The sequence below is a fragment of the Rhinoraja longicauda genome, chromosome 9 (genome assembly GCF_053455715.1).
Source record: "Rhinoraja longicauda isolate Sanriku21f chromosome 9, sRhiLon1.1, whole genome shotgun sequence".
Classification (NCBI taxonomy): Eukaryota; Metazoa; Chordata; class Chondrichthyes; order Rajiformes; family Arhynchobatidae; genus Rhinoraja; species Rhinoraja longicauda.
The window spans coordinates 11,156,256-11,180,967 of NC_135961.1; the positions used below are offsets into that span (position 1 = coordinate 11,156,256).

At 42.7% G+C, this 24,712-nt stretch overlaps 1 protein-coding gene across 1 annotated transcript; it reads left to right on the top strand.

Annotated features, from left to right (window-relative positions):
* Positions 1-979: 979 nt before the first annotated feature.
* LOC144596905 (uncharacterized) lies at positions 980-9,892 on the top strand. Its single transcript, XM_078405780.1, has 2 exons — positions 980-1,493; positions 9,548-9,892. Exons 1-2 carry the CDS (start codon positions 1,101-1,103, stop codon positions 9,665-9,667), a joined length of 513 nt encoding a protein of 170 aa, XP_078261906.1. The 5' UTR covers positions 980-1,100; the 3' UTR covers positions 9,668-9,892.
* The last annotated feature ends 14,820 nt before the right edge of the window (positions 9,893-24,712 follow it).

Here is a 24,712-nt window from a genome sequence, read left to right on the forward strand (position 1 = left end):
GGTCCACGCGAGTGCTCGAGCTTGACGAACGACGGATCGAGATCAGTGGCTCGGCCCGCCACAGTTACCAAGAGTAGGAATAAACGGGTCCCTGTCAGAATGGCAGGCAGTATTGGCGAGTGGAGTGCCGCAAGGTTCAGTGCTGGGGCCGCAACTATTTACAATATATATTAATGATTTAGATGATGGGAGTAAAAGCAACACTAGCAAGTTTGCAGATGATGCAAAGCTGGGTGGCAGTGTGAACTGCGAAGAGGATGTTAGGAGGTGCAGGGTGACTTGGACAGGTTGAGTGAGTGGGCAGATGCATGGCAGATGCAGTATAACTTAGATAAATGTGAGGATATTCACATTGGCGGGAAAAACAAGGAGGCAGATTATTATCTCAATGGTGTCAGATTAGGAAAAAGGGAAGTGCAATGAGACCTTGGTGTCCTTGTACACCAGTCACTGAAAGTAAACATGCAGGTACAGTAGGCAGTGAAGAAAGCTAATGGCATGTTGGCCTTCATAACGAGAGGATTTGAGTAGAGGAGTGAAGAGCTCCTGCAGTTGTACAGGGCCCTGGTGAGACCAAATCTGGAATATTGTGTGCAGTTTTGGTCTAATAATTTGAGGAAGAACATCCTTGCTATTGAGGCAGTGCAGCGTAGGTTCACGAGGTTAATGCCTGGGATGGTGGGACGACTGACATATGAGGAAAGATTGGAAACACTGGGCTTGTATTCACTGGAATTTAGAACGATAAGAGGGGATCTTATAGAAACATTTAAAATGATAAAAGGACTGGACAAGCTAGATGCAGGAAAAAATTTCATTCAGAGGGAAATTTCTACTCAGGACCAGTTCCCTTTGCATATTTTTTGCATTGTTCAGCAGAAATATTATTAACTCGATCTCTTGAGCTCTTGGACGGTGTTTTGCCAAAAGTTCTCTGCAGGAATGTTGTGAATACAGGTCTCGTCGATTGCTTCAGTCTGACACAATGTCAACGCGATAAAGTTGATGAAGTGTCCAAGGGTTAGGATTCCACGAGATTCGCTGTTACATTGTTTATCTAAACGACAGTGCAAAAGGTCGGGTTTTATTGAATTGCAGCAATGCCTTCAGAAAATAGGAAAAACATGGTTAAAGGCCACTTGCCGTTTGTTGGGGTTTCCAGCTTTGTGGCCAAAAGGGACAATTCGGACCGAGAAAACCTGGTATCAATTGAAAGGGCAACTGCCTGGAGAAACGTAAAGCGCCCCAGAACTCAGCCCAGAGAGGTCACTATTCTGCCGACTGTGGACGAGGTTCAGGAAGCAGAGGGGCATCCACTCGAAAACATCCAAGAACCAGAAGAAATCCAAAGGCCGAATTGTAAAAAGGTTCATCTTGCTTTCCTCCCTGACAAATACGAGCCTTTGGTCGAGTGTGCGGCCGAGAGTGCGAACGAGGAGAGCGTGGCAGACAAAAAGTACAAAAGAAAACAAAAGCTTAAAAAATGCAGGAAGGTGAGCAAAGAAAGTGTGCAGAATGTTAACCCTTTAACGTTTCGAAATCAGCATTCTGGCACCAGAGTTTTTGTTCAAGTGTCTTGGAATGATGTGTACACAAATAAATTGTTGCATTACCTCTTGGCTAAACACCTTTCCCTTAAATTGGGTGGACGAAGATGAGTTAAATGACAGGTGAGATAGTTAGATGGAACTTTTAATTCAAATATATACATTCATTAGTTAGACAAAATTCTGTACTAGTTTGGTTTCTGTGCACACTAGTGAGATTCTTTGATTTGAATGATAGATTAAGAAAATGTTTCAAAGTGTATAAAATTGAACATTTTGCATTGAACTTATCAGATTTTTGTTCTCATTCGGATCGCTAACATCCCCTTAACAACTTTATCTATTGTATTTAACGACGTGAAGAATCGGTTCCCTGGAGCCAGTGCAGACTGTAAAAAGTTTTTAAACATCCTAATCTAGAGTTTCAGTGCTTGCTAGACATTGCTAATCTCCATGATTAAACGCCCCTTCAGTTTCATTGATGTCAATGCATTCTTCATTTTCTGTATTTTAAACACTGTTACGTTTTATGCTAATTTAAGACCATATCTTTATAATTGAAGTAAAAATATAGCTGAAAGTTTTTACTTTAACCAAACACATGCTACACATGCTACAGGCAGACTGAGTAACTCAGCGGGTCAGGCAGCATCTCTGGAGAGAAGGGATGTCAGGGGAGTGGGTGGGACAGAGATAGAATGTAGTCGGAGACCGTAAGACTGGTGGGAGAACTGGGAAGGGGGAGGGGATGGAGAGAGAGGGAATGCAAGGGCTATTTGAAGTTAGAGAAGTCAATGTTCATACCGCTGGGGTGTAAGCTACCCAAGCAAAATATGAGGTGCTGTTCCTCCAATTTGCGCTGGGCCTCACTCTGACAATGGAGGAGGCTCAGGACAGAAAGGTCAGATTGGGAATGGGAGGGGGAGTTAAAGTGCTGAACAACTGGGAGATCAGGCAGGTTAAGGCGGACTGAGCGGAGGTGTCCAGTGAAACCATCGCCGAGCCTGCGCTTGGTCTCGCCGATGTACAGAAGTTGACACCTGGAACAGCGGATAGAGTAAATGAGGTTGGAAGAGCTGCAAGTGAATCTCTACCTCGCCTGAAAAGACTGTCGGGGTCCTTGGATGGAGTCGATGGGGGAGGTAAATGGACCGGTGTTGCATCTCCTGCGGTTGCAGGGAAAAGTACCTGGGGTGGGGGTGGTTTTGGTGGGAAGGGACGAGTGGACCAGGGAGTTTCAGAGGGAACGGTCTCCGCGGAAAGCAGAAAGGGATGAAGATGGGAAGATGTGGCCAATAGTGGGATCCCGTTGGAGGTGGTGAAAATGTTGGACGATTGTATGCTGTATGTGACGGCTGATGGGGTGGAAGGTGATGACAAGGGGGACTCTGTCCTTGGTATGAATGGGGGGGGGGGGGGGGTGGAGGAGCAAGAGTGGAGCTGCGGGATATAGAGGAGACCCTCGTGAGAGCCACTTCTCTGATGGAAGAGGGGAAGCCCCGTTTCCTAAAGAATGAGGACACCTCCGATGTCCTGGTATGGAACACCTCACCCTGGGCGCGGATGCGGCATAGATGGAGGAATTAGGAGTATGGGATAGTCTTTACAAGAAGCAGGGTGGGAAGAAGTGTAGTCTGGATAGTTATGGGAGTCATTATAATCTTCCATTATAGATTAGGCTCTCACTAGGGTCTCCTTGATATCCCGAATCTCCGCTCTTGCTCCCCCTCCCCCATCCGACTACATTCGATCTCCCGCCCACTCCCCTGACATCAGTCTGAAGAAGGGTCTGGACCCGAAACGTCACCCACTCCTCTCCAGAGATGCTACCTGTTACTTCAGCATTTTGTGTCTACCCTTGATTTAAACCAGCAAATGCAGTTCTTTCCTACACATGCTACAGGCACACAGGAAATGGCCATCCCTCCTACTTCCCAGACGCCCAGAGTGAGTGGCTGCTGGTGGGCTTGTTTAAATAAGTGATACACCCATCACCACTCTTTGGCTTGGTGGTCATTCTAAACACAGGCAATGGGACACATTAGCATCAGTCACCCCGACAATCTAGACCCCTTGTAATTTAGCATGCTGGAAAAATAAGTCCACAGAGAACGCCATCTCACTTGCACTACGTTCAGTTCAGCATTACCTTGACAATAAGACCATCTCTGTCAGGTTGCAGCTCTACCTTCATTGTTTACAGTATAACCTTCAACATCATAGTATCGAATAAGTTTATCTCTAAATTCCTGGACTTTTGCCTTGGGACCTCCACGTCCAACTGGCTTCTCGACTTCCTTGGTCAGAACAGTTACTCCAACCTGACCGACAACATTTGTGTCCCTCAAGGTTGTGTGCTCAGTACACTTAGTAGAGTGCAGCTCTACTCGTTCTACACTCATGACTGTGTGGCTAAGTACAGCAGCAACTTGATCTTTTAAGTTCGCAGTGATATCATTACGGTCTTACAGATCAACAACAATGGTGAGACAGAGTACAGGAAAGAGATTGGGAACATTGTGTCATGGTGTCAGGACAACAATCTAGCCCTTAACATCAGCAGGACAGAGTAGATGGTTGTTGACCTAAGAAAGCTGGGGAGTGGAGAGAAGGAGGAGTGATGTGGCTGCGCCTAACGGCTGCGGCTCGCTGGCAGTCTGTTTGTCCTTTGTCCTTTTTTTGTTTGTGTGTTGGTGTTGGGGTGTTTTGTTTTTGGTTGTGTATGTGTGGGGGGGGGGGGGGGTATGTGTGGGGGGGGTTGTATGTGGGGGGGGGTTGGAGAAATCTTTCTTTTTTTAGGTCTCTTCCTCGGGGCGAGGCTTGGCCGCGGGGCCTTCCATCGCCCGGTGCGGCTCGGCCATGGGACTGAACAGTGCCCGGTGCGGCTCGGCCGTGGGGCCTTCCATCGCCCGGTGCAGCTCGGCCGCGGGATTGAACAGCGCCCGGTGCGGCTCGGCCGCGTGGACTTTCCATCTCCTTGCGGGGGCTGTGCGGGTCGGTCGCCTCGGTAGGGGTTGAGTTGTCTGTACGTGGGAGGGGCATGGGGGAAGAGAGAGGGGAAGTTTTTGGCCTCCATTACAGTGAGGGGGTGTTCGGAGTCACTGTGATGGATGTTTGTGTTGGGGTTGTGTCTTGTGTTTTTTGTACTGCTGGCTAAGTAATCTTGTTCTGAACGAATGACAAATAAAGCTATTTTGGAATTTGGATTTGGAACACAGGCCTGCCCACCATAGGTTTGTCACTTTCATCCAGTCCATCTTCATGGTGCGTTGCATCAGGAAGGCTGGAAGTACTGTTAAGGATGCCCATTACCCAGGCTATTCCCAGCTGGAAGTACTGTTAAGGATGCCCATTACCCAGGCTATTCCCGGCTGGAAGTACTGTTAAGGATGCCCATTACCCAGGCCATTCCCTTTTCTTTCTTTGTTGCCAATCACATTATTGAAGCTGAAGAAACAGAGGATGATGATCAAGTGCAGGTAAGAGCACAAAACAAGGCCAACCAGAAACGAAAGAAGACCCACACTGGCAACAGTGTGTGCTGAAAACCTGTGCTTGTTTCTATCTACATGCTAAAGCCGTAATACCGTGCCCTCCATAATGTTTGGGACAAAGACCCATCATTTATTTATTTGCCTCTCTACTCCACAATTTGGGATTTGTAATAGAAAAAATCACATGTGGTTAAAGTGCACATTGTATATTTTGGTTTCACCGTGTAGAAATTACAGCAGTGTTTATACATAGTCCCCCCATTTCAGGGCACCATAATGTTTGGGACACATGGGTCCACAGGTCTTTGTAATTGCTCAGGTGTGTTTAATTGCCTCCTTAATGCGGGTATAAGAGAGCTCTCAGCACCTAGTCTTTCCTCCAGTCTTTCCATCACCTTTGGAAACTTTTATTGCTGTTTTTCAATATGAGGACAATAGTTGTGGAAATAAAAGTCAAAGAAGTCATCATGAGACTGGGAAACAAGAATAAAACTGTTAGAAACATCAGCCAAACCTTGGGCGTACCAAAATCAACTGTTTGGAACATCATTGAGAAGAAAGAGAGTACCGGTGAGCTTACTGATCGCAAAAGGACTGGCAGGCCAAGGAAGACCTCCACAGCTAATGACAGAAGAATTCTCACCATAATAAAGAAAAATCCCCAAACACCTGTCCGACAGATCAGAAACACTCTTCAGGAGTCGGGTGTGGTTTTGTCAATGACCACTGTCCGCAGAAGACTTCATAACAGAAATACAGAGGCTACACTGTAAGATGCAAACCACTAGTTAGCTGCAAAAATAGAATGGTCAGGTTACAGTTTGCCAAGAAGTACTTAAAAGAGCAACCACAGTTCTGGAAAAAGGTCTTGTGGACAGATGAGACGAAGATTAACTTGTATCAGAGTGATGTCAAGAGCAAAGTATGGAGGAGAGAAGAAAATGCCCAAGATCCAAAGCATACCACATCATCTGTGAAACACATGTGGTGGGGGTGTTATGGCCTAGGCATGTGTGGCTGATGAAGGTACTGGCTCATTTATCTTCATTGATGATCCAACTGCTGATTGTAGTAGCATAATGAATTCTGAGATGTATAGACACATCCTATCTGTTCAAGTTCAAACAAATGCCTCAAAACTCATTGGCCGGCAGTTCATTCTACAGCAAGACAATGATCCCAAACATACTGCTTAAGCAACAAAGGAGTTTCTCAAAGCTAAAAAATGGTCAATTCTTGAGTGGCCAAGTCAATCATCCGATCTGAACCAAATTGAGAATGCCTTTTATATGCTGAAGAGAAAACTGAAGGGGACTAGCCCCCTAAACAAGCATAAGCTAAAGATGGCTGCAATACAGGCCTGGCAGAGCATCACCAGAGAAAACACCCAGCAACTGGTGATGTCCATGAATCGCAGACTTCAAGCAGTCATTGCATGCAAAGGATACGCAACAAATTACTAAACATAACTACTTTCATTTATATGACATTGCTGTGTCCCAAACATTCTGGTGCCCTGAAATGGGGGGACTATGTATAAACACTGCTGTAATTTCTACATGGTGATACCAAAATGTAGCCCTGGTAGTATAAAAATGGCCGTCATTAAAATCTGACAATGCACTTTAACCACATGTGATTTTTTTTTCTATTACAAATCTCAAATTGTGGAGTACAGAGGCAAATAATTAAATGAATGGTCTTTGTCCCAAACATTATGGAGGGCACTGTATCTTACAATGGCGACGAGGATCGGATAGAGTTTGTGAACAGTTAAATACAGTGCAGGACTGTTTTGCAATATGCAGTATCGTTTAACATTTTAAACAGCAAATACGAAGCTGTGTCACAGTTGTTTGCGAACTGGATATGATAGGCTGCAGATCTTTCAAAGCATGGGACTGTAGTTTAAAACAACCGCATGTACTGAAAACCTGTGCTTGTTTCTATCTACACGCTGAAGCCATAATATCTTATAACCTTATGTGAGAAAATACAGGAGTGTGAAAGCCCACATGTCCAAATCAATGACAACTTCTTTCCCACTGCTATCAGACTCTTGAACCAATCACCTCTTTCATATCCCCTTGATAAAGGGGCTGCCACATTCTCTTACTCTTAACTCTACCTCATTCGCTTATTCTGTTATAGTATTTACTTTTGTTTTCTACAACTGTCTTTACCATGACAAAGGAAAAGACAGGTCAATGTGGGAGTGGGAAGGAGAGTTAAATTGACATGACCGGAAATTCAAGATGGCCATGGCAGACAGAGTGCAGGGCGTTGCAGAACGAGGATGGTGGCAGTGGTAGAGTTGCTGCCTTACAGCACCAGAGACCTGGGTGCTATTTTGTACTTATCATTATATTTATTGTTGTATTTATCATTAAGCTCTCTATTTACTCTATGAGCCACATGCAAACATGGACTTTCATTGCTCCCCGATGTACATAACAATAAACTAATCTTAATCTAGATCTAAATCATGAGAAGAGATGAGTAAGGGCCAAAAATAGATCCCAGACTCCTGGGTCCCTGGAGTCCAGGCAATAAGAGACTTGGGGTCAAATCTGGCTGCCAGGTTTGGTAATAACAGATTTATATGGTGAACAAGTTAATTGTTCCACATTTGAGTTATAATGGGAACAGCCTTGTCAGTATTTTTTGTATATCATTAATTGTCCTTGAATATATAATAGTGAGGCACCTTCCTGAATTCTTATAATTCTTCTGCTGAAGATACTCTCACGATGCTGTTAGATATGTAGAGAGTAAGAGGGATACAAAGTGCTGGAGTAACTCAGTAGGTCAGGCAGTATCTCTGGAGAAAAAGGATGGGTGACGTTTCAGGTCGGAACCTTTCTTCAGACTGTAAGGGTATTAGAGGCAGCAACAATGGAGGAAATGGTCCACAACCCAGTCAGCTTGCAGTGTGAATTGAAAGGAAACTTGCAAGTTCCTATTTCTGCTGCCTTAATCCTCAGAAGTGAGGTTGCTTGTTTGGTTAGTGCTGCTCATGATGTGGCCTCCTCTGTATCACTACTTCGGTTAATTAATGTTTTAGTATAGTTTATTTTATTGATACAACGTGGAAATGGGCCCTTCGGGCCACCAAGTCTACACTGACAACCGATCACCCATACACTAGTTCTATCCTGCACACTAGGAACAATTTACAGAAGCCAATTAACCTACCAAACCTGCACGTCTTTGGAATGTGGGAGGAAACTGGAGCACCCGGAGAAAACCCACGTGGTTATAGGGAGAACATACAAACATACAAGACATATAGTCAGGATCGAACCCAGGTCTCTGGTGCTGTAAGGCAGCAACTCTACCACTGCCACCATGCTCGTTCTGCAGCGCCCTGCACTCTGTCTGCCATGGCCATCTTGAATTTCCGGTCATGTCAATTTAACTCTCCTTCCCACTCCCAAGTTGACCTGTCTTTTCCTTTGTCATGGTGAGAACAATGCAAATTGGAAGTGCAACCACAGATGCTTCTTAATCTGCTAAATTCTTTTAACTTTCTGTTTTATGTAACAAAGCATGTTAATATTGCACAGATTCATGAGCTGAGCGAGGAGGCAGGTGATATTCAAGATGCTTTCCCCCCCCCCCCACATTTAACTAGATGCCAGGAGATTTAATGTGGTCTGGCATTAATATTTCCAGGACTATCATCTCCTGTCCACACACCACTGCACCATTTCCTCTGGTGGGTTTTTCATGCCAGTGAAACAGGACATTCCCAGGGGTTCTGATGGAAGTATCTAGCATTTGATTTCTGACAACTTGTACAGTTATGTGTTTTTCGTTTATCCTGAGGGTAAAGCTAGAGTATCTAGGGTAACAGATATTTTGGTGCTGATTGGTGTTACCACATTTAACAGAAGTTGTCCAAACCCAGCCTCCATCATTTTGCAAAAATAACATTAATTGGCACTGCAGGCATAGTTGTGTTTTGTTTCATAATCTACTTAAAAACAAAGCATTAAAAATTACCACCTACACCCCTTTTAGCTTTTGAGAGAGTTGACGTTTTATAGTGTTTGTTCTGTTAAATTTTCTTGCTACCCTACTATCTACGGAGTAAATGAAAAAAAACTTCAGCTAAATTGATCTATTAGCATTATGCCTATTTATGTATAGGCACCTCACACTTTATGCGTGTTTGAATCATGCATTTTCAGAATAATGCACTTGTTCGTTTAATACCAAAGCCTGATTTACGTGCTCATATGTTTGGAATAACAAAAATGAAAGCCCCATGTAAAAGACGAGATGCCTGTATTTATAATTTCCTGTGGACCTGGGGCCTTCTTGGTATTTATGTGTTGTCATAAATACACTATTTGTGGTATATTGTGCTGGAGTATGAATTGAAGTGATTGTTAAGTTAGACATTTGCTAATTTAAAAAAGGAATAATACTCACACGTTACTTGCTTTTCAGTTATTCTCATATTTCACTCACCCAAATAATTATTTTTCTTAATCTCTTTAGAATGTTGTTAAAGTGCTTCGTGCTGGATGGCATTACTTTATACTTGGCATACAAGAATTTGCGAATAATTATACAACACCGTATTCAACTTCCTTTGCTGTGATTGCTGAGATGCGCTGAGCGTCCATGAACATTGAAATATTTAATATCTTGCATTTTATTTTCATATTAATGGCAATATTGAAATAAATAATTATACTTTTAAAAAGATATATATTCATTTGAGCACCATGTGAACTGAATCGTTTTTAAGCCAAAGATAGAAATACATTTTAAATGTCTACCATTTTATTAATAATAATTGATAAAACTAAAGCAAATGCATGCATTTGATCATTATTCTTACTACCAGTAAGGCATGTCATTTTAATGAATTGTAATTTTGAATTATTGTAAGCTGTAGTCTCAATTTTCTATTGCTAATAAATGACAGATTTTATATTTTAAATGTTACGCAGTGTTAATTTATTTGTGACTTTAATTTTTTTTTGCACTGAAGGATGACATTCTGTTCCGTCATCTATTCCATTTGTGTGGAAAAGGAAAGGGGGGAGGAGAGGGGAGGAGGGGGGAGCGGGAGGGGTGGATAGGGAGGAGGGAGGGGGAAAGGATAGGGTTCTGCACCAATGCAGAAGAGGTTTGGGCCCAACAGGTCCACTTGGTCTAGTAGAATTTAATATCTTTTACTTGCATCCTATAATTTTCTTTGTTCTTTCCAAGCCTCCTTTTCGTTCCTACCTACAACATGTGTCATTTAAAAGTTTTCCTTGTTCTTGTGAAAGGTCATCGAAACATAACTCTGTTTCTCCCTGCACAGATGATCCTGACCTGGAAATCTTGCTATATTTATAGCACTTGGCTGTTCACACTAGTTCTATGTTATCCCACTCTCTCATCTGCTCCCTATGCACTTGGGGTAATTTTACAGAGGGCAATTAACCTACGAAACTACTTGTCTATGGGATGTTGGAGGAAACCGGAGCACCCGGAGGAAATCCACGCTGTCACAGGGAAAACGTCCAATCTCCACGCAGGTAGCACCCGAGATCAGGATCGAACCGGGTCTCTTTTGCTGTGAGGCAGCTGCTTACTTGTTGAAGATTTATTTGCATAGTGTGAATTTTACCTGCCAATTCTTAGTATAGGCCTAAATGTTGTCAACACCTTGTAGACATGGACATACAAACATGGATTGTTTCATTCTCTAATGGACATAATGGAGCTGAAGCTTTGTGATCGCAAAACAAATTGCTTTCCTTTTGTCTTAACGGTGAGATGAAGATCATTCATATTTTGGACAGACATTGTCCTGATACATTTCTGCAGCAGTACAGTGGTGGCAATTAACGTCCAGCGACTACAATCATCTCCATCTGTGGCAGTTACAACACGGGTTTCACTCAGATTGGTGATTTAACCATTTGTGATTCCATTTTTGGGCTGATGTCAAAAGATCACTTCACCTCAACAATCAGATTCTGGAAGGAAACAAAACCTTCATTGCTGACTGGGTTATTGAAAAGCAAGTACTGCTTGATGCCACACTTTGATTTTTTCTTTCATTCTTGCTTTACAAGACAATGTCAAATATTAATAGAGAATGAATGTGAGGTGTATATGGTACAGTGATAGTCGATCTATGAACTTTTACTGCAGAGAAAGACATTCAATCTACCCTGGTGTAATCAATGAAAAATCAATGTCTTAGGAGCAGTAGCAAATTAAATATGATACCAAGTTGTACTTACATTTTAAGGCACCTAATGAAAGTGCCATCAAAAGGATAGATTAATGAGCAGTTTAAAGGAGGAAAGGGAATTGGAGAGGTTTATAAAAATAATTGCATGGCTTGGTGCTTTGGCTGAAGTTAAGACGAGCAATGGATCCCAATTATATTTGAAGATATCAAGAGGTTACAGTAGAGACATACAGAGATCCCCATGGGGTTGGGCCTAGAAGACATCATGGGGAAAAGGCAGGGAACTTCTAAAGAGGCATATGAAAATAAAGATGATTCTTTTATGTGGTGCTCAACTGTAACAAGATTGGGTTTATCAATGAACAGGGTTTGTTGAGAGTTACGCGCCAGGGCAGAGTTTTGGATGAGCCCAATTTACAGAGACTGGAACAAACAGAGGTGGCCAAGAATGTATTCAGAAAATAAGTATTTTAAATTCTACGTGCACCATTGTTACCTCTTGGGCATTTGGTATCTTATATATTTCGAAAGTAAAGAATGTCTCAGTCTATCCCTTTGTTCTTTTGGTGGACCTTCTAACGCTATGCTGTTATGCCTTGTGCAAATAATTTACACTTAACGACACAGGAAAAAAAGTCCTGCAGATGTTAGAAATCTCAAACACAAACTAATAAAGCTAGAAACACTCAGGTATCATCCGTGAAAGGAAAAACTGTTAACATTTCAAGTTTGGGACTCTTCATCAGAACTGGGAAAGAGAGATATGATAATTTTCAGTAGGACAACGGGAATATTTCTAATAAAACGAGGCTTAATGAGGATAGTTGCCAGCACATTAACAAAAACAGAAAATGTTTGAAATACCCAGCAGGTCAGGGTGTATTTGTGGGAAGAGAAACGCGCAGTTAATGTTTCCGGTGGGAGACCCATTGTTTGAACTGAAAAGAAGACAAAGGAAGTTTATGATAAGTAAACCGGAACGACCACGGGGTTAAGTTGTAAACAAGGTTATCTGGACAATGAGTGAATGGGAGAAGTTGGAGACAAGTGAACTTGGAGAAAAGAATGGGGAAGTTGCAATTGCAGAACCAGATGACAAGCCAGCAGATCAGGCTGGGCATGTCCTCCACTCCCAGAAGAAAACCGAAGGAAGGAATACAAAGAGAGGTTGACCCAATATTACAGATGAATAACTGATGCAGACCAAGAAATCAAGTCATCTGAAGTTGTAGAATTCAATATTTAATGCAGATTTGAAAGCTTTTGTTGTCTCCTCCATCGAAGGGGTCAGACCGGAAACACTGGAATTTAGAAGGATGAGAGGGGATCTTATCGAAACATATAAGATTATTAAGGGGTTGGACACGTTAGAGGCAGGAAACATGTTCCCAATGTTGGGGGAGTCCAGAACCAGGGGCCACAGTTTAAGAATAAGGGGTAGGCCATTTAGAACGGAGATGAGGAAAAAAAAATTCACTCTGAGAGTTGTAAATCTGTGGAATTCTCTGCCTCAGAAGGCAGTGGAGACCAATTATCTGAATGCATTCAAGAGAGAGCTAGATAGAGCTCTTAAGGATAGCGGAGTCAGGGGGTATGGGGAGAAGGCAGGAACGGGGTACTGATTGAGAATGATCAGCCATGACCACATTGAATGGTGGTGCTGGCTTGAAGGGCCAAATGGCCTACTCCTGCACCTATTGTCTATTGTCTATTGTCTATTGTTTATTGTCATTGACTATTTCCCTCCCCACAGGTGCAGCGTTTTCTGTTTTGTTTTAGATTTCTGGATTCTGCATTTTTTTGGTTTTTCACTTACCATACATTAAGCTTCTTTGCCAGTGTATTGTGCTGTAAATGATGGTGGTTGTGGGACGTGCCCAGTAAGTCAGACGAGAGGAATTGAATAATAAAAAATTGGGCCAGATGATGACACACGGAAATGATCAGTTCTGATACGGACAGAAAAAACAAGTACACTTGGATAACTTGATTTACACCCTGCAGGCTACAATGTTCCCAGACTGAAGATGTTCTCAAATTTGTACTTGTCTCTTGTAACAGTGCGGGATGTCTGGACAGAAAGGTCACATATGGCGAATTTATAGTGACTTAACAGCACCGCTGTTAAATCTTCAAACTCTTTATTTTAATGAAAAATGACTAACTTCCCCTTTTCCTCGTAACAAAAATGGCTGATTCTTGGCATCTGAATGAACGTCCTCTGTAATCTCCCCGTGGCCTTGACATTCTTCTTAAAGTTGAACATCCAAGAGTGAATACATAATTCCAATTATGTTGTAGCCAATGATTTATAAAAGTTACGCTGAATTTCTTTGATTTTGTACTTATCGCCTTGGATCCCCACCGTTTACATATTCACTGAAGGTGGCACCTCAGGTGGACAGGGTGGTGGAGAAGGCTTTCAGCACACGGGCTTTCTTCAGTCAAGGAAATGGATATAGAAGTTGGGACGCTATGTTAAGGCTGCACTTGGAGTAATGGGTTCACTTTTGGTCACCCTGCTGCAGGAAATATGACATTCAGCTGGAAAGAGTGCAGGAGAGATATGCGAGGTTATTGCCAGACTTGAGTGCCTGAGCCAAAGGGGGAGGCACGCTGCGCAGGCTCAGACTTTATTCCTTGGAGGCAAAGGGTGATATTGCTGAGATTTGTTAAAATCTTGAGGGGAACAAATAGGGTGAATGTGCAGAGTCTTTTTCCAGGGTTGGGGAATTAAGAAGTAGAGGTCATAGGTTTGAGATGAGTGGGGAAAGATTTAATAGAAACCTGAGGGGCAACCATTTCACACATATGTTGATAGGTATATAGACAATAGACAATAGGTGCAGGAGGAGGCCATTTGGCCCTTCGAGCCAGCACCACCATTCAATGTGATCAGGCTGATCATTCTCAATCAGTACCCCGCTCCTGCCTTCTCCCCATACCCCATGACTCCGCTATCCTTAAGAGCTCTATCTAGTTCTCTCTTAAATGCATTCAGAGACTTGGCCTCCACTGCCTTCTGAGGCAGTGAATTCCACAGATTTACAACTTTCTGACTGAAAAAGTTTTTCCTCATCTCCGTTCTAAATGGCCTACCCCTTATTCTTAAACTGTGGCCCCTGGTTCTGGACTCCCCCAACATTGGGAACATGTTTCCTGCCTCTAACGTGTCCAACCCCTTAATAATCTTATATGTTTCGATAAGATCCCCTCTCATCCTTCTAAATTCCAGTGTATACAAGCCTAGTCGCCCCAGTCTTTCAACATATGACAGTCCCGCCATTCTGGGAATTAATCTAGTAACCCAGTATATGGAACAAACTGCTTGATTCAGGTAGTGAGGCAGGTACTACTAAGTGTTGTTAAACATTTAAAAGACATTTGGACAGATACGTAGGAGATATTCAGAGCAGTATGGACCAAACATGGGCAAATGGGTCTAACTTCGATGTTCGGCATCTTGTTCGGCATGGACCAGTTGGGCCAAGGAGCCTGTTTCCATGTTGCATGATTCTGTGACTCTGTCATCATTAAAATGCCTTATTATTTCTTATTAATTGATTATCTAACCCTAGGTTTCTCTGTTTAATTTCTGTGGAAATTTCAAATAATTATTTTATATTTATACCTCCTCTGCACTTTTCTTACTTTAATTATTCACCCCTTTTGTTATTTTGGTGCCTTTTGATCTAAACCTTATCACAAACCTTTACATTTTATTCATTCCTTGCACTTCTCACTATTAATTCCTTGCACTTCTCACCACTCCGTACTCTGCATCATAATGTTCATCCTCATCTGTCTATTTCCATTTCTGATGAAAGGTTATTTGTACCTGAACTGTTAATGTGGTTTTCATCTCACATTTTGCTATTTGACTTTTTCCAGGGTTTTCTGTTTTCACTTTAGATTTCTAGCTTCTGCAGTAGTTGAATACTAGGCAAAAGTATTGCAGCATAAAAGAAACACATTACTGTTCTAGCAACTACAGCATGCCCTGGATTGAGTTTGAATTCTTTCCCACTCATACACCATCCTAACTTAGATCTGTTTTATCATTCCTGCAACACTACTGTGTCAAATTTGTGGAACAGCCAGTACTGAAGAGGTATTTTTATAGAGACACAAGAAACTGCAGATACTGAAATCCTGAATCTCCAGACTGGAGAAGGGTCCAGAACCAAAATGTCACCTATCCATCCCCACCACAGATGCTGTCTGACCCACTGAGATAACACAGAAATTTCAGGTATCTTTATATTAATCTAAGAAGGCTCCACAGTGCCTGAAGGCAAGCTGAGTAAGAGTATTAAATATTGGCCTTCCACCTTCGAACCTGAGAGTAAGTTTTAAAAAGAAAGTGATTTGTGTTGATTTTTGTATAATTTACTGATTAGATTGAGGTAAGATGATAATTATGTTCAGTTTTCTAGCATACTCTAAAAAGGATACCTAGACACTTGGAGCGGATGCACAGAATAAAATCAAAGCTGAGTTGTTAGCTGCTTGGAGCAGCTAAAGAAGTAAAGATTGTTCTCTATTAGGCCAGAAAAAGTTAAGGACATATTTAATGGATGTGCCAAAGAATTGTGTCATTTTGATAGAAGAAATAAGGATGGGTGGATTGCTAACCAGAGACGCCAGTTAAAAATAATTAGCAATGTGACTGTAGGTAAGGGATAAATGGAGAGAAAGCAAAAAGTTGTTTGATTTGTTCTGGCTCTTTCTCACCTCTAGTTCTCATCCCGCATCCCCCACCTCTCCCCCACTTCTATCTTTCAGTCTGCCGAAGGGTTCCGACCCGAAACGTCACCTATTCCTTTTCTCCAGAGATACTGCCTGACCCGCTGAGTTATTTTGGGTCTATCTACAGAGATGTTTTTTTTATCAGGAATGTACTTATTGAAAAGATAATGAGAGCAGGTTCAATAATTACACTGAAAGGTAATGATCTACAGGAAGAGAATAATATTTATAAGAATAATTGTTACGGCAGCTTCCGTCTTCCTTATAAAGCTCCAAAGCTTACTGTATGATGAAGGAACGGGAGCGACACTTCTTCACGTAAATAACAACAGAGATCTTCATGACGTTTCAGTTAGTTAGTCGTTTATTAGAAGTTGCAATAAAACATATTGACATATCTGTTGTCATTAACTTGGTAAGAATCTAATATCTTATCGTCATTCCTTCATGACTTACACAGACTTGCCAGACCTTATATCCAGCAGGCACTTCATGTATGGCTACTGAACCTTGTGTTCAGCAGACTCCTCGTTGTCACACTAAAGCATTATGTCAGAGCTGGAAGAATTCATACTCATAACCCTAGCCACACCTCCCAGTCCTATACGTAAGTTTAATATTAAACTCAAGACAACCTCTTGGTGTCTAAAAAATAATACAGCAGGATACAAAGTAATACAATATGCTAAGAGCTAATAACGCAAAATGGCTCCTACACACCGGCCCCTAATTGTTATGTGTATAACGCAAAAATTACCGATTAACATTAAAAGGAGCCATAAACCATATATAATCAAAAGCATGCACTATATATTGGCATCTAATCTACCATAGTGATTCTTCAATCTTCAAGACCACCAGTCTTTGCTGTGCTCAAGTATCAGCTTCCAGGTGCAGACATATCTATGTTATTGGTCTTTCCAAGGTGTTGCTCTTAGTCTGAATTCAAACAGTACACACCAAACCTTGTGCATCTGGTACAGCCTCCAATAGTCTGCCCACAAGACAGAATCTTCTTCAATCTTCTTCTCTTCCAACTTAAGAAGCGGTCTGCTGTCAGTCCTCTTGATGCTTCACCTGCAGGGTTCACCTTTGGGCCAACGTATCTCCACGGTGATACATCAGTAACATCCCTTACAAAAGAGATTCTGTTTGCGACAAACGTTTGGTTTCGTTGTTGATGTACGTAAGCACCTTTGTGCTATCGGTCCAGAAGACGGATTTGTCCAGTTGAAGCTGTAATTCTTTCCGTAGCATTGTATCAACTCTGACAGCTACGACTGCAGCTGTAAGCTCCATTCTGGGAATTGCCATCTGCTTTAATGGCGCCATTCTGGCCTTTCCCATGATAAATGCAATATGCACCTCTTTGCTATCATTTTCCAGTCGTAAATATGAAACAGTACCGTAGCCAAGAGAGGATTTTAACCATAAAAAGCAAAAACATTTCAGATAAGATTCATTTTATTTTTAAGAAAAAAATGCCATTTATTTTAAAGAACAAACGCAGTTTTCCCACGTCACGATGGGCACCCAATGAGGAATGGGCCCAACGGGTCCACTTGGTCGAGTTCTTATTAAACTTGCATTTCAAGCTCTGGATACGCTGCTCTGCTCTGCAAGGGTTGTTTGGCATGCTGGTATTCTCCTGATTGAGAGGTAAGTCTAGACAATAATGTCCATCTGTCATCCTTGCTGAACGATTCATAATGTCTAAGAACTTTACTTCTTCTTTGGACATTTCCTCCTTTTCCTTGCCGGATCCTTCATTGAAGTCATGATTGTATTGTCTGACCAGAAGTTCCTCCAGATTCACAATGGATATTCGATCGACAGCCACAGCCGAGAGCCATTTCTATCCCTGCTGTCGTGGTATTTTCTCTGGGGACCATGAATAACCCATCCCAACTGTGTTTTTACGGCGTAAGGTCCATCCCCTTGGCTGTTGACCAGCTCCCAAGGTTCCAATACCTTTGAAGCATTAGTTCCGATGAGTAGTTCAATGCCCGAGTCTATTTCAGAAATCTTGACAACCTTCAAGTAAGGCCATTGCTTCAGGTCTTCTTGTGTGGGAATGTTTGACTGCGAAACAGGAATGGTCTTATTGGTAAACACATCAGACAGTTGAACAAAATCATCCTTGTCCAGGCTAGATATTTCCAAACCTGAAATAATACGACTGGTTTCAGGCTTCACTTGGTTTATGGTATAATTATACGCAAGCTTAATATTAAACTCAAGACAACCTCTTGGTGTCTAAAAAACAATACAGCAGGATACAAAGAAATACAATATGCTAAAATAGCTAATAAACGCAAAATGGCTCCTACAATAATATTTGCATGACTATGGGGATAGAACTCGCGTGTTACTATAAAGCCCTTTGACAAGACACATGCACATGGATGGCCAAATGGGTACCTTCTGTGCTGTGAAGATAGACACAAAAAGCTGGAGTAACTCAGCGGGACAGGCAGCATCTCTGGAGAGAAGGAATGGGTGATGTTTTGGGTCGAGACCCTTCTTCTGTGCTGTGCTGTGTTATTGATTGTGAGTTTGATTGTGTAAGGACAATTAACTTTTGTTAGATTAGTACCTTAGTTCACAGGTAATGGCAAAATGGCATAAATAGCATATCCAGTGGTATGTACCAACATGAGCATTTGGGACTAAAATATTTCATATTTCATATTTCATATTTCAGATACAGCGCGGAAACAGGCCTTTTCGGCCCACCAAGTCCGCACCGCCCAGTGATCCCCGCACACTAACACTATCCTACACACACTAGGGACAATTTTTTACATATACCCAGTCAATTAACCTACATACCTGTACGTCTTTGGAGTGTGGGAGGAAACCGAAGATCTCGGAGAAAACCCACGCAGGTCACGGGGAGAACGTACAAACTCCTTATAGTACAGCACCCGTAGTCAGGATCGAACCTGAGTCTCCGGCGCTGCATTCGCTGTAAAGCAGCAACTCTACCGCTGCGCTACCGTGCCGCCCTCGCTGCGCTGCCGTGCCGCCCTTATATTGTGAAATGTGCAGGGATAGCTATACTTCTTAGGATTGTAAAAAAACATCAGAAACCATCAACTTTTACAAACTAGCATTGTAAAGATCATCAGGTGCTTTCAACCTTTACTCACCAAGCCAACATCTGAAGCAGCCACTCCATTCCCTGATACACATTAAAGTACAAAGAGAGAGAAACCACGCTGTAATTTGTATGCATGATAGTTATATTTTTCTCGGTGTGTCTGCTAAATGCAGCACAATTTAATTCAACGTGCAATATTACTGCAAGTATGATATTTTTATTTAAAAACACCCAGGTAACTCTGCGATTCTGGAGGGTCTTTGCATGAACGCTGTAGTTATCCAGATGACTGACCTTTGAGCCTCATGATTACTTAACATTGATTGACTGAGAAGTAAAACTAATTGACTAGGTGGAACTTTGAATCCTTGTGCATCAGCAAAAAAAATCATTAACTCCAGGCAAAGGTCAGGAAGAATTATACATTAATTTAATATGTTCTTAATGGTCAGGTGGGGCAGTTCAGTAGAGGAAACAGCCTGAGGGGAAAAGCTGTTCCTGAACCTGGTGGCTCTGCAGCTAATGCTCCTCAGCCTTCTTCTGGAAGGCAGCGGGTCAAATAGACCTTGGAAGGGGTGAGAGGAGTCCCTGATGATGCTGCAGGCTTTACTTTTGCACCTTGCTCTGTAAATGTCACTGATAGCAGGGAGTCTGGTCCCAGTGATGTGCTGGGCTGTCTTCACAACACGCTGCAGGGCCTACCTGTCTGCAGCTGAACAGGTCCCATGATAGACAGTGATGCAGCAGGTCAGAATGGACTCGATGGTGCATCTGTGGAACCTGGAGAGAATGGATGTACCCAGACCAACTCTCTTTAGCCTCCTTAGGAAGTACAGGTGTTGTTGAGCCTTCTTCACTAAGGAGGAGGGGTTCTGACTCCAGGAGAGATTGTCTGTGATGTGCACTCCCAGGAACTTGAAATTGTGCACTGTCTCCACAGTCCTGCCATCGACCTGCAGGGGGAGTGAGTTGCTCCAGCCCTTCTGATGTCAACAATCATCTCCTTCGTCTTGTCGACATTCAGAGAGAGGTTGTTGTCTCTGCACCAGAGCTCAAGCTGCCTCACCTCACCCCTGTAGGCGGATTCATCGCCGTTGGTGATGAGCCCCTCGACTGTGGTGTGGTCCGCGTATTTGATGATGTGGTTGGTCTGGTGTATGGCGGCACAGCCATGGGTCGGCAGTGTAAACAGAAGTGGGCTCAGCACTGAGAGAAGTGTTCACAGTGGCACTGAGAGATGACCGAGTGTGGACTCTGACCATCTGTGTCCTGTTACTTACAAAGTCCAAAATCCAATTGCACATTGAGGTGCTCAGACCAAGAGAGCTCAGCTTACTTATCAGGGTCTGGGAGATGATGGTGTTAAACGCTGAGCTAGAGCCGATGAACGGCAGATGTGCATAAGTGTTTTTATTCTGTTGGTGAGACAGGACTAGATGGGTGGCAGAAACGATTGCATCCTCAGTGGAGCGGTTCTGCCTGTGTGCATATTGGTGGGGGCCCAGTGTGTTTGGGATGGAGGCGTTAAAGTATGCCTTGACCAGCCGCTCGAAACACTTCATAACGACCAAAGTCAGTGCCATGGGGCAGTAGTCATTGAGGCTTTTATTTACAATAGTCAGAGGTTTGCATCCTTATTCAAGTTCCCTTAGTTTAAAGCACTAACGTTAAGAGAGTTTTGCTTTACTGTTGATTTATTTCACAATAGAAGCAGATATTTAATTGAGAGTACTTGAGTATTTGTTGGATGTAAAATGTAGATAGGCCAAAGTACTGGGGAAACACAGCAGGTCAAGCATCATTTGTGGAAACAATGAGATGTTCAACATTTCAAGTCGGGACCCTGCATGCACCATGACCATGAAATTACCTGACAGTCTAAAGGGAGATGACCATGATCACAGCATTGGGAAAGGAGCCATAACCAGTTGGGCGGCCACGGTGGCGCAGCGGTAGAGTTGCTACCTTACAGCGCTTGCAGCGCCGAAGACCCGGGTTCAATCCCGACTATGGGTGCTGTCTGCATGGAGTTTGTACGTTCTCCCTGTGACTGGGTGGATTTTCTCCGAGATCTTCGGTTTCCTCCCACACTCCAAAGACGTACAGGTATGTAGGTTAATTGGCTTGGTGTATGTGTCAATTGTCCCTAGTGAGTGTAGGATAGTGTTAATGTACGGGGATCGCTGGTCAGCATGGACTCGGTGGGCCGAAGGGCCTGTTTCTGCGCTGTATCTCTAAACTAAACTAAACAGTTGCTGAAAAAACTTGTGAATATCTGATACTTTTAGTCCTGATCAGAAATGAAGCGGAACCCATGTCACACCAAATGGATGTTATAATGTCCAAATGAGCATAATTTTAACATTTGGGGTGTTCCCTATCCTTCAGAAATGGGAATAAGTTTGTAGATACTGGAGGAGGTCATGGGATACATTTTAAGGAGCAAGAAATGATCATCTTGCTTCATTAAAAAAAGATCATGGAAAGTAAAGTTTCTGTCTGGTCTCTTGTGGTTCACAGCTACAGCACAGGAAGTTGAGCAGAAAAGGTAGATACTCTTTGCACAGTAAGTTCACAAGGAGAGGTGCCTTGGGAGGTGGCTGCTGTAGAACATGAATAATTGACCAACCATTACAATGAGCAAATATCTCAAGTGCCTCTGGAGACCCACACGTGATATGTAGATTTCTTCAGTAATAGAAGATAGACACAAAATGCTGGAGTAACTCGGGGGGGGGGGGGGGGGGGGGGGGTCAGGCAGCACCACTGGATAAAAAGGAATAGGTGACTTTTTGGGTCGAGACCTTTCCTCAGACTGAGTCAGGGGAGAGAGGTAACTCGAGGTATTGAAAGGTGAAAAGAACAAATGAATGAAAGGTATGAAAAGAACAAATTAAACCCAAATCTTCATTTCTTCTTTGTACCTTTTCATACTTCGAGTTTCCCTCTCCCCGATCTTCAGCCTGAAGAAAGGTCTTGACCCGAAACGTCACCTATTCCTTCTCTCCAGAGATGCTGCCTGACCTGCCAAGTTACTCCATCATTTTGTGCCTGACTTCGGTGTAAACCAGCATCTGCAGTTCATTCCTACACATCCCTTCAGTAATACATTGCACAAGAATTCCAACATGCAATAAACTCTCTGCTTTAAACTGTTCCAGTTGTTCACTAACGGCACCTATGATTTCCTTGAAATTTGGTGCATTTAAGAGGAAGTATTCCTTCCCACTCAGCTGCATTTTCCCTTGAAGGCCTTGCATGGAATGTCATTGATGAGATGAGATTAGTTAGTTAATTTTCAAATGCAACAATTTGCTCTTGAAGGCCTTGCATGGAATGTCATTGATGAGATGAGATTAGTTAGTTAATTTTCAAATGCAACAATTTGCCCTTCAAGGCCTTGCATGGAATGTCATTGATGAGATGAGATTAGTTAGTTAATTTTCAAATGCAACAATTTTCCCTTGAAGGCCTTGCATGGAATGTCATTGATGAGATGAGATTAGTTAGTTAATTTTCATCTGCAACAATATATTACAATTGATAAAATTCCGTGTTCACATGAAGGTCAGAGACTAAACAGTACACAGACAGAAATGCCAAATGCAGCAAGAAATACAATGACAAGCAGCAGAGTGATGCAAGATTGTAGTGCAAATCTGAGAAGTGCAAAAGAATATTAAAGTACACTACGTGGCAACTTCTCCAGAAATGGGATGTGAAAGAGATGATTGATTCAGGAGTCTGGTAATAATGGTGAAGGAGCTATTATCAAGTCCAGATGTCTGAGCTTTTAACCTTCTAACTCAGATGGTAGAAGAGAGAAAATGAAATGGCTGGGGTGATAAGGATCCTTGACAATACTTCCAGCTTTCCTGATGCAACACAGCATTAGGATGGACTGGATGGAAGAAAATAATAGGCCTGTGACGAACTGGGCTGGCAGAAGCAACATTGACAAATGATTTGTGCACATGATGGTTATCCTCTCACAATGTCACGCTGCATAACCTTTGATGTGAACCTAACACCAGCTGTTAAAAGAACACTTGTTAACTATACCAGGGAGGGTGTTGCTCAATACAAGTGAGGTGAAGCAGTATGCTGGGCCGTGCAGAACACTATCAGAGTACATTTGGGTAAGAATGACAGGAATTGTAAGTGAAGCAATATTGGACCGTCTACTCACCCACTCCCCGATCCGTGACCATATCACCCCCGTCCTTTACAAGCTGCACTGGCTCCCCATCCCCCAGAGAATCCAGTACAAAATCCTCCTCATGACCTACAAAGCCCTCCATAATCTGGCCCCATCCTACCTGACTGACCTCCTCCACAGGCACACTCCCACCTGCACCCTCCGCTCTGTGCTGCCAACATCCTGTCCCCCCCCATCCGGACCAAACTCAGATCCTGGGGGGACAGGGCTTTCTCCATCGCTGTTCCCACCCTCTGGAACTCACTACCCCAAACCGTCAGAGACTCCTCCTCACTCATCACATTCAAAACATCACTGAAGTCTCACCTGTTCAGCACTGCCTTCAACCACTGACCGTCACCTCACCTTCTGTCTCCTTTTTCTGTTCGTTTACTTATTTATCTATTTATTTTCTTCTCTATGTTCTAGTAATCCCTGTAAAGCGTCTTTGAGTGTTTGAAAAGCGCTATATAAATGTAATGCATTATTATTATTATTATTATTATTAAATATGCACCAGAGACTCAAGGCTGCAATTAGTTCGGAAAATTGATGGGTTGTGTGGATTTTTTTAGAACAATGGGGTGCTTTAGCTCAGGTGTAAAAAATAACTAGAAACGTAGATAGTATGGGCAGGAAGAACCTATTTTCCTTACCTGACATCAACAACCAGACGGCATAAAAATTAGAAGAATTGTTGGGAAAATAATATTTTCCTCTAGATGGTGATGGAGTTCTGGAATTCACTCTTTGAGAGGCTCATGAAGGCAGAAATCCTCAATACATTTAGGAGTCTATAGACTGAGAGTGGTGAAATGGAATTATTCCAAACACCTCTTTATTTTGAGATTAATGTGGACACACTGGGCTAAATTCAGCGATGTAAAACCCTCTGTGACAGGGCTGTGAATAGTTACTTTTCCGGTGCGTGGCAGCACCTTATTATTCTGATGTTCAACATAATCTGGGGAATCACACAGGTATCATGGTGATAGCTTCGTTGTTGCACCTTTCTGGTCCAAATAATGTTGGGATGAGGATGGTCTTAAAATTAAGCCATTCTGTCATCTTCCTTTGGAACATGAACAGTACAGCATAAAACCAGGCCCTTCAACCCACAATGTCTGAACCCTTTGCAAATGGAGGTAGATATAAGTATACCTGTGTATGTAGTATTGCAGCATTGCCAGGCCTATGTCCTCTGTCTGACTAACCTCCACACCAAGAAGGATATTCTTGCTATTGAGGGCGTGCAGCGTAGGTTTACTAGGATAATTCCCGGAATGGTGGGACTGTCATATGTTGAAAGACTGGAGCGACTAGGTTTGTATACACTGGAATTTAGAAGGATGAGAGGGGATCTTATCGAAACGTATAAGATTATTAAGGGGTTGGACATGTTAGAGGCAGGAAACA